The sequence below is a fragment of the Anas platyrhynchos genome, chromosome 4 (assembly GCF_047663525.1).
Source record: "Anas platyrhynchos isolate ZD024472 breed Pekin duck chromosome 4, IASCAAS_PekinDuck_T2T, whole genome shotgun sequence".
Classification (NCBI taxonomy): domain Eukaryota; kingdom Metazoa; phylum Chordata; class Aves; order Anseriformes; family Anatidae; genus Anas; species Anas platyrhynchos.
In genome coordinates, this window is record NC_092590.1 from 26,820,770 (window position 1) to 26,831,277 (window position 10,508).

The 10,508-nt window shown below is 33.9% G+C and overlaps 1 protein-coding gene across 1 annotated transcript in view; it reads left to right on the plus strand.

Moving 5' to 3' along the window:
- Positions 1-3,806, plus strand: part of VEGFC (vascular endothelial growth factor C) — a 74,241-nt gene extending 70,435 nt beyond the window's left edge. The window contains 1 exon segment of the mRNA XM_027456375.2: positions 3,283-3,806. Within this exon segment, the coding sequence (XP_027312176.1) occupies positions 3,283-3,397 (115 nt within the window). The 3' untranslated portion in view covers positions 3,398-3,806.
- Positions 3,807-10,508: the final 6,702 nt, after the last annotated feature.

The following is a 10,508-nucleotide window of genomic DNA, read 5'->3' on the forward strand; positions in this document are numbered from 1 at the left end:
TTGCACCAGGGGAGTTTGAGGTTGGATGTTAGGAAGAACTTCTTTACCGAAAGAGTTGTTAGACATTAGAACAGGCTGCCCAGAGAAGTGGTGGAGTCGCCGCCCCTGGAGGTCTTTAAAAGACGTTTAGATGTAGAGCTTAGTGATATGGTTTAGTGGAGGACTGGTTAGTGTTAGGTCAGAGGTTGGACTAGGTGATCTTGGAGGTCTCTTCCAACCTAGACAATTCTGTGAAGTATCCTATTTATAACTTTTACTTCTTTGTGTGGAAAAGATTTGCATAAAGTGTAACTCTATAGGTCTATAATCAATAGCTCTGTAAACAGTAGACTGTCAAGGGAAATAGAAGATTTGATCTCTTCTCATTCCTAATAAAGGATTTAGTGTAATTTATTTGCATTTTAGCTTTGTCCACAATCCACAACCTTCTGTAAAAAAGTTAAAGACCTACAACATTGTCTTTCGCAAGAAAGATCCCTTCCTGTTATGAGACCAAGTAAATGGAGGTGCTGCTCTATAACTTTGTGATTAATAATAATTTCTTTTAATAATAATAATACTTATTATTATTATAAATATATAATAATAAGATGATACGATTTCTAATAAGATTAATAATAAGATTTCTAATAATTAGATTTCTAAGACATAGACAGCTGTCCTAGACAGCTCCCTGTGCAGAGAGAGAACAGTGTTACAGATTCTTGTTTGGAAGCACCTAAATGTTTAGAGGCAGAAGTGTTTTAGGTACAAAATAACACTGAAACTTACTGTCAAGGTGCTACCATCATTAGAAGTAGCATATTTACTTCAGTTTCACCTTTGGAGATGTTAGACTCTCCAAAATCTCACACCTGAATTGGATTTTTTATTTTTCTTTTGGTAGCAAAAAATCACAATCACTGACCACAAATAAAAAGTTGCCATTGATTCACCCCAACACTATACATACTGTTGGCACACTCCAGCATGCTCAGATTGTTCTCATCAAAACAGACATCAGCCACATAAGAGCGCCCATAGAATAACTGAATAAACAATATTCAGTCTAAATCTTTGAAATACTCAGTCTGTTGTTCAGCAGTTTCCTAAGAAAGTCACATTTATATAGTTACAATGATTGTGCTACTACTCACTCTGTACCATCACATTAAAATTTGATTTTGGCCAGTTATGGTGTGGCCAGATCACTGGGTGCCTATCTGCAAAGGAATTTAGAGGGAGGAGAGGAGAGGGAATTTTTTGCTCTGTTGAAGTGTCCCAAACAATGATACGACTGCAGGTAACTGGAGTGTGACCGCTGCCAGAACTGAGAGGCTCACTTGGGAGAGATGCTTTATATCATCTCTCAACTGCAAGTTGAGTTGAAGTCCACAGTTCACTAGCAGGCATGACGCCTAAACAAAACAGACTCCACATATTTAATGATGACATGACTGCTTTTCATTTTGTGCAGTGTGTCATAGGGGAGTTTGACTTTGTGTATCATCTTTTCTTTTTTCTTATTTCACTGTACTATCACTCAGTACAGTAAGTAGTCTGCCTGTCTCTGCCGTGAAAGTTAAAAAGACAGAGTTCAGTGCTTCATCCATTGCATCACTAAGGAATATCTTTTTCCCAGTAGAACCCTCTGGCTGATTTGCAGAGTATTAGATCCTTTAGCAAGCATAATAGTAAAGTTTACTTGCTCCCTTGCTTTCTCTCTCTCTAGTGACAATAAGATTTTCATGCCTTTTACCACTGTTTCCAAACGTGATTGGTCAAAAGGTCAGTAGGGCTCTGACAGGTTCCTCTGAGCTGTTGGGCTGATCTCAAGTATCTATGTAAAGACTTAGATTAGCACAAAGTAAAGTTACTCTCTTAATTACAGAGACCACACTGGTGAAATAAGCTATGATTAATGACACTGAAAACACTGAACAAGACGTGACTAGTTAATAAATGCCATGTTTGCAGCCTTCCTCGTTCCTTATTGCTTTCTTCATAGCCAAGTTCATTGGTTGAACTAACCAGCTTGAATTAATGTAACTGTAATCCAGACCCCATATCATAAACAAATTATTGCAAAGTGGTAATTTGGTATCCAAAACAAGCATGAGACATACTATCTTATCTGCAACAATAATAAGAGTACCCTCAAGCCTGAAACAAAAATCGCCTAGGGAAAAGGATACTGAAATTGCCTTAGTATAATGTAATGTAATGTCTTTAAACTGAAGTTAGCAATATCACTATTTCACAGACACACAATATTTAAATATAAGTTTTAAGTATAACTCTGTTGAAATTTGAAACATATACTTTTGTCTTTTGACTCATTGCCAGTGTCTGAAAACAAAACAAAACAAAAAAACAGACTTGTACTTTGTCTTCATTATATACCAGAAAGTATTTAGCATTGTTTTTGCAAGGTTATTTTAGGTCAAGTTCTTGTTTTAAAAGAATAAAAAAAATAAAAAAGGAAAAGGAAGAGGAGTTCAGGGACAACCACAGATATTATCTTTGTATGACTTCTATTTTTCAGTTAAGGAAAAATTTTCCTGCTTTTTAGATACTTGTGCATTATTTTTGTTGAACTTATTTTAATCTAAAAGAGGCTATTTCTGCTCTTTTTCCTGTCAGATTTATCAGAAGTATGCAGGCTATGACCTTACTTTAGAATGCACATAGATGCAATATGAGGTATAGATAGATATAACACTACTGAACTCAGAGAGTGGTGTAGGAATTTGCAGCCTGAAGAAAGTACGTTCTCATTTTGAAGATCAGAGTCACAGAGTAACAAAAATAAACAAATCTCTTATGCCCACTGCATTAAGGTAAGAAACAGTCCTGGGTAGGAAAATGGTACATTTGACAATCAAAAGGACTCCAGGTTGCCACCTCAAACTGGCAGGATACAGTATGCAAGCTCATAACAAGCCAATTTAAATGCAAAAATATTACTGTATTTTCAAAATTAAAAGGGAGAAAAAAAGATGTGATACTGAAGGTTAGACTGCAGTTACAACCTGGCAATACTTTAATTCATGGGTATTTCTTGCAATGAAACTATTTATTTTCCACAACATTCATGATTCTTGCCCTTGTCTTTTGGAATTATCTTGGAAGAATAGGCCAATTTAAAGGGGTTCCCAGAACACAAACAGAAGTCAAAGGATATGTATTCATGGGAATAAAACTTCCCATTGAGCAACAGCAATGTAAATGCACACAGATTTATACTCCAGGTTAATATAAATGATTGTGTTTTATTAATGCCCACTTTTTTCATTTCTTTAGTTGTTACAGACCGCCATGTACAGTTCGAACGAAACGCTGTGATGCTGGATTTTATTTTAGTGAAGAAGTATGCCGCTGTGTACCCACATATTGGAAAAGACCACTTATGAATTAGTGAAGAGAGCACTACTTGCTATTTTGGTGTACATTTTTCCACTAGAACAAAAGAACAACAGAAACTTTGCAAATATTTGGAATTAAATGTTCACCAGAGACCCTGTGGGGCTTTCAGAGACAGATACATTGTGCTTTTCTGAAGATGTGGAAAGCAAATGTAGAAAATAACTGGGGTTCAAGTTTTGTAAAGAACTCAATAAGGACTTATTTTATGCCAATGACCAAACAGCCTAGGTTCTCCTTCTTGTGATTTTTTTAAAGAGATAATGACTATATAATTTATTTCCACTAAAACCATTGTGCAGCATTTCTGTTTATAGCAGTAACAATTGTTAAAGCTCACTGTGATCAATATTTTTATATCATGCAAAGTATGTTTAAAATAAAATGGAAATTGTATTATATAATGCTGAGAACGTTTGATCATCTACCTATAGAAAGGAACTACAATTCAGCTATGTTACTGAAGTCCTAAAAATAGGGAGAAATATGTTAAAAGGAAGTTCTTCTAACAGAGGAAGACTACAGGCATTTTCTTGAATCTGTTGTATATGTCATTTGAAATATAAGGAGTTATACTTAGTGTTTCATAATCCAGTGATATACTTGTCTTTATAAGGAAACTAGCAAAGCAAATATAGCTAATAACTAATGAAAACTCTGGAGATCCTGTACCTTGCACAAGGATAAGGACAACAGCAACTGTTCACATTCCACTATGCACACCCTTCATTTCATTTCTTGTTAGCATTCCTAAAGAATAATATAAAGCCATGATCTGTTGAAGGTTAGTAGTGTGAAAGTAGAAACACCAGCTATGCTTTTTATATAACATTACAGGCTGTATACTACTAAATAATTCAGAATGCTTTGTTGCACTTTTACCCTTTCATACAGTTGGTTAGCTTGGTCAAAAATCTGCATGTGCAAAAATACTTTGAAGGAAAATAGTACATTTTACATTCCACTGGGAACATGAGAAGACATCCATGAGTCCAGTATGAATTGACATTTACTGTACATAAAAAAAAATAGTCAGGACCACTCTTAGTTAAAGAGAATGCAAAATCGAACATCTTCAACTCTAAAGATAAATAAATAAATAAAGGTAAGATTTTTTTAATTTGCATGGGAAGAGCAATGTGCATAGACAACCTATTCAAAATTGAAATATTTCAGTATTTCCAAGGAAGTTGTTAAATTCTGCACCCAGTAAGGTTTGCATAAATAGAACAATCAAATCTTAAAAGCAAGATTTTTATAATGGGTAGATCTACAAAAATATTTTTAGTTGTCATAATTACTTCTCAACCAAGTGCTGGTTCTGAGTAGCAATTACTTAGAAAGTTTCCTGGAAGTGGGGCTTGCTTTTCTAGGTTTTTGCACATTTAGCTATCAGAGCTTCTTAAAATTAGTGAAGGCTATTTTTAATTACTATTTCCACCATGCGTTGAGATAGGTCTAATAAGTGGGCAAGACGTAAAGTAGTTTAAGAGATCACAGATTTCATTGTACATCTGCTATCTTCACAGTTCTTTCTAAAAGACCAACTATTTATTAGCTAAATAGGATGAAGTTTAGGCATACAAGTACTGAGAAATGTCTTTATTAGTATATTGCCTCAGCAACTAAATGCAGGTAGAACTGACAATTTAGCATCTAAATACAGCTTTATACTAATACAACTACGCACGGCTTCTCATTGGTGTCTAAATTGTTGGCTATGAAAATCTAATATCAAGAGGTTAATAGCCAAAACTTCATCCAGTATTACTAAATACTGGATTTAGGTCAGAGGTTGGACTCGATGATCTTGAGGTCTCTTCCAACCTAGACAATTCTGTGATTCTGTGATTTTGTAAAGATACTTTTATATATGCCAGCTGCTTGATTTCTTAAAATATTTTATGCTTCTTTCAATTAAGGAGCAAACTTTAATGAACTCTTGAGAAAACAAACTGTAGGTGAAGCTTCTAAAATAAGTTTCCTCGTATCTACCCATGTCCAATACAGGAGAGAGGTAGTGGTGGATGGACAAACCAAATCTGAAACCAGGACTAGAAGCCAAGTAAGTCAGTAGAAAATAATATGTAGTTGTGGTTAAAAAGGAGGAAGACACAAGCAGCGACAGAGCAAAACTGCATTCCAGAAAGTACATAGATTATAAAAAGCAAATGTTATAATACTGTATAAATAAAACTACTAAACAGTGCAATGCTCACATTGTCTAATCAATTTGAAATGCGTTCATTAAAATAACAGAGCTAATAAAGTCATTCTGCTTAAGCAGATATTTGGATTTCTACCACAATCTACACTCAAAAACTACACTCCAAAATCATAAAACCCAGCAGTGTGGGGAAGAGAAGTCAGGCAGTTTAGAAGTGACAGCACTGAACAGGCAGGTAAACTATTACAACAAGCAGCAATTGATAAAAATGACTTTTGTGAATGTACCTTCTTCAGTCTCTTAACTTTCCAGATATAGAGACCTTTAGACATAAAAAATTAAAAAAAAAAAAAAATAGATATGTAAATCACCAAGTAAAACTACGTTATACAGAAACTAAAGACCTGAATTCTAAAAGTTACCACAAACGAGGCTTATGCCTGTGCAAGAGACTGGCCAGGCATTCTCAGAGGTACACAGTTAAGTAGAATAATATATGCAAGTAGTTGATTGCATTTTCTGGTAATCATGCTTTCCAATTCTGCTTTACCCTAAAATAGTTTCCTTTTTTTTAAAAAAATACATTATGCATAAGAAGAAAATATATTACAACTATTATTAGTATTAGCCTACAGATTTCCTACCCTATGTGATTGTTTATCTCAGTATAGGCACAAAATCAGTCATCTATATTTAAGCAAGAAAAAAATAATTTACTAGTGGCATAATAGGTGGTTCTGTGCATCGAGCATATAGAGTAGCCAATAGGTTTACACTATTTTCAGTTAGAGGTGTTATTTCATTATAATTCCCTTGCAATTTTCATCTTAATTTCTAACTCATTAAATATATATATAAAAAAATAGAAGATACAGTCTAAAAGAAGATCTCAAAATACAGGTGATAGTCCTATATAAAATTTATTCTATGCCAACTCTGGAATATAAAGTTCATATTGCCATTTTTGTAAAAACTGTGCACCTTCTAGAAAAAAAAAGATACAGGGAGAAGAAGGAAAAAAAGAGAGAAATAGCAGTAAATCATGTTTAATAGTAAACAGATTTATGCTTGCATTTCATCAGGAATTTACAGCCGTTCCTGCACTCTCTCAATTATGATACTTTATAGAGACCATAAATTATGCAAAACAGTCCCTCTCTACCTTTATTAACAGAAGGAGATAACATTTACAGTATGAGTGTTCGTCTGCTGACATTTAATTCGTGTTGAACAAGTAAACCTCTTAAACCTCTTAAGTCAATTTGAAAGACCAGCACAAAATCTTGAATATGTATAAATCTTGAATATGTAAATGATCCTTCATTTTGAAAGGCTTAGCATTAGGATTACTTTTAATATTCTTATTTACTGTCCTCAGTTCTCAATGATAAGTATGAATGCCCTTGAATTTTAACATCATTCTCTCTGATTTTCTGCGGTGATAATAAGCTATTCCAAAAGCTAGGAATGGACTAATTTATGCAGCCAGTAAGTGCATCAACAGATTAGCATGAGTAATGGAACGTATTCTTTGAAATATATACTGAATCATTTGAATGTACAAAAACGTTGTACTCAAGTAGAAAAGTTTCAACGTGATGAGCTCAGAATTTTCAACTTTCGTAATTTAGTCATTATAATATAGTGACAATTTATAATATCAATTTTACTTTATTGCAAAAAGTGACAATTATATTTGATGATGTATTTCATAGAAGAATACTTTTGTTCTCTTTCTCTTTTCCTTTCCCATTTCAGATAAAAACTTCTGTGAAAGAATGCAGGACAACCTTCTGAGTGACAAAATGCTAACATCATATAAACCAGGTATTTATTTATGTAATAAATATGAACTAATTAATACAAGCTAAAGAGTCCAGACTACACTAGAGCTATTAAAAGGCTCTAGATAAATCAATACATTTTTATAATCATAATATATCAGGAACCATCTGAACAGTAACAAACATTATGTTACAATAGCATAATTTCTAACATTTCAATAACTGAACATTATAAAAATGTACATTTTATCTGTATTCGGCAACTAGAAATCAGGAAACAATTCTTAGGAATAGACTGGATCACAAAAAACAGCACATTCCAGAAAAATATTAATCACAATACTTTGCTCTTTTATATGAGTATTGCCATTTGTTGGCAAACCAGTGTGGAAATCTCTGAAAATTGTGTATTACCATTTACTCCTTTTTCTACTCAGCAAAGCACTAATGAAAATCACACTTTCTAGCTTCAGCCATCTTTCCTGGGTAAGGGGTCTAAATCTGTTTGTGACAGACACTGACCTTTCATCTGAGTTTCAGCAAAATCTGTATCCATTCCCTACATTTGTATCAGCTAAACGTGGTCCTTGAACTCTTCCCCTTTGCCCCCTTTTTCAACTTAAATTACTTCTCTTAGATTTCTGGACCATATCTCAGTCTCCCCATAAGAATATCTGAAGTTCTCTTTCAGCATTTCTCACGTATCACTGTTAACTCTAACCCTTCCATTTGCTTTTTATGTCTTATCTCCCACTAAAAATATAATTGTCTTCCTCTATATTACCATTAAAACCTCTTTCTACTATATATTTTAGATAATCATCCAAACAAGCGGATTAATCCATTTTAAATGCCTAGTGATACTTTTAACTATACATACATGAAAGAACAAGTTTCAAAAAGAAGTCTGAAAGTGAATGACTTGAAACTTTGCGTTCTAAGACTGCAAATCCCATCTGCCCAAGATAAATAATAATAAAAATGATTATGCAGTTGAGAGACTCCCAAAGTGAATTTGCAAATAAAATTAACACCTACAGAAACCACTCTAACAAATTACAGTTGAAACATAAAAGGCAATTTATATCACCTTTGCTGTACAAAATACCACCTTTAATTCTGAACACTGCTGGACACTCTCTCCAGTCTAACATTGCACTCATACAGTCCCCAGCCACATCCAACACAGCAGTTTGGCCTTGTAAAATTGAGTTTACATTCACCTCATTCACACTTGCCTGGAAAAAATCCAGGGCTTATGGGCAGATAAGGTGACTTTTGGAACATAACACAAAACCTGTAGCTCTTTGCTCTTTCTTATCACAGAATTACCCACCTCTGTGTTTAAAATCACTGTGAAGAGAGAAGAGAGATGAAATGAGGTCACAGATTCCTTCCCAGAAGGGTAATGCTATTTTTAGGGATAGGTAGTACTGGTAAGCTCATGGTAGTATTGGTAAACTGCCTTCATAAGGAGAATGTGTTTTTCACCAGCCTGCTCCCTGTCCACAACTAATAGTTTGGATGCAGAGAGCTGCCAAGTCACAGAACACTTCAGGTTCAACTTAGTCCATGGGTTAGCATCAAGGTAGATACAGCTATATTGGTTTTGGTTGCTCCAATCAGTTTTTAATAAACCATTTAAGAGAGACTTATTTTACAATACAGCATATAACCTGTTAATGAAGACATGTTGGATTTGTATTGCTTTCAAATAATAAATAAATAACATTCTAAATATATGCATAGGCATGCTGCCTGAAAGCCTATCTGGAATTAAACTCAACTAAAATTAAGATTAGCTCAGAGAAGCAATGCTGAAATATTTTTTCTGAAACAAAATCAAGTCAGTTACACCTATTAGAGGAAGATGTAGAACTAACGTTTACTTTCATTTCCAACCTATGAAAAAATATATATATGTATGCTTTATGTAGAGATTAAGTGTTTATCAAAGATAATTTCCAAAAATAAGAGAATGAGTTTTTAAATACATTTTAGGTACATATTTGTCATCTCTGGAGGAATCGTAAGACTGACATCCCTTTCACATTTATGTGCAAGAACAGACAATGAGTAATAAAAAGAATTTTAATGTTTCTGCAAGTATATTTATATAAATTAGTATTTTGTTCTTTTTTATGATTAATAATCAATAATGTGTTATGCTTAAGTGAATCAAAGCACTAAAAGTTCATTTAGTCCTCCAGTACATTACTGCATTTTTGTTAAGTTTACAAACATTCAGATTTTACAAATCGTTACAATCACAAGTCTTTAGCTATTGAAAATCTACCAGTTATCATTTCCCTTTACTTTATTATGTACTGGTCATTGTTCCTTAAAACATACAGGAAGTATGTCTTATATTCTTTAACTGTAGGTTATTTTGAAAAATACTTCCAAAATAACTACTTTTATTTTAGTAACGCTAACTGTGATATGACAAAAAGCCCAAAGTAGCAGGTTAATAAAACTTTACCTTCTCAAAACCACATTTCTGTTATTGCCTCTATCACCGGCTGGGATCCTGCACTACACCGCATGTGGGTTCCTAAACCAACATCCTTCCTCCAAATGACATCAAGCTGGGGGGTGAGGCTACAGCCACCAGTGCTTCTAAGGTGCTGGCATCAATTGAGCATACCCATAGGGCAGCTCTTTTGACCTAGTTTTAGCTTACCATGAGGAATATCTGTATTAGACAAGGGGATTCTCAAACTACAAGGAAAGTAATCAATACGCATCCAAAAAAAAAATAGTAATAATTAATAGTAATAATATATATATATATATTGACCTCTGAGAAGAACAATAAGAAGAGTTTAGCTAAAAGCAAATCAAAACCATTACATCTACAGGAGACAACTTGTTGCTGACATCACTGATTCTTTCCTCTGATTTAAATGATATTACTCATGTTGATGGCATGACTAAGACTGTGATCAGTCTTCACAGTAGTAAGGCCTGGTAAATGTCATCAAGCACTCCTGTTCTTTACAGGTTGTTCCAACAGCATTATTTGCTCAAGGAAGAAAGAATTACATATAATCACAAATATAGCATCATTCTACCTGAAATCTCTTAACTGTTACCAGAGAGTTAACTATAGCTGTCAGAATGGTGCAGCTTGAGCAAACATCATCCACAACTTT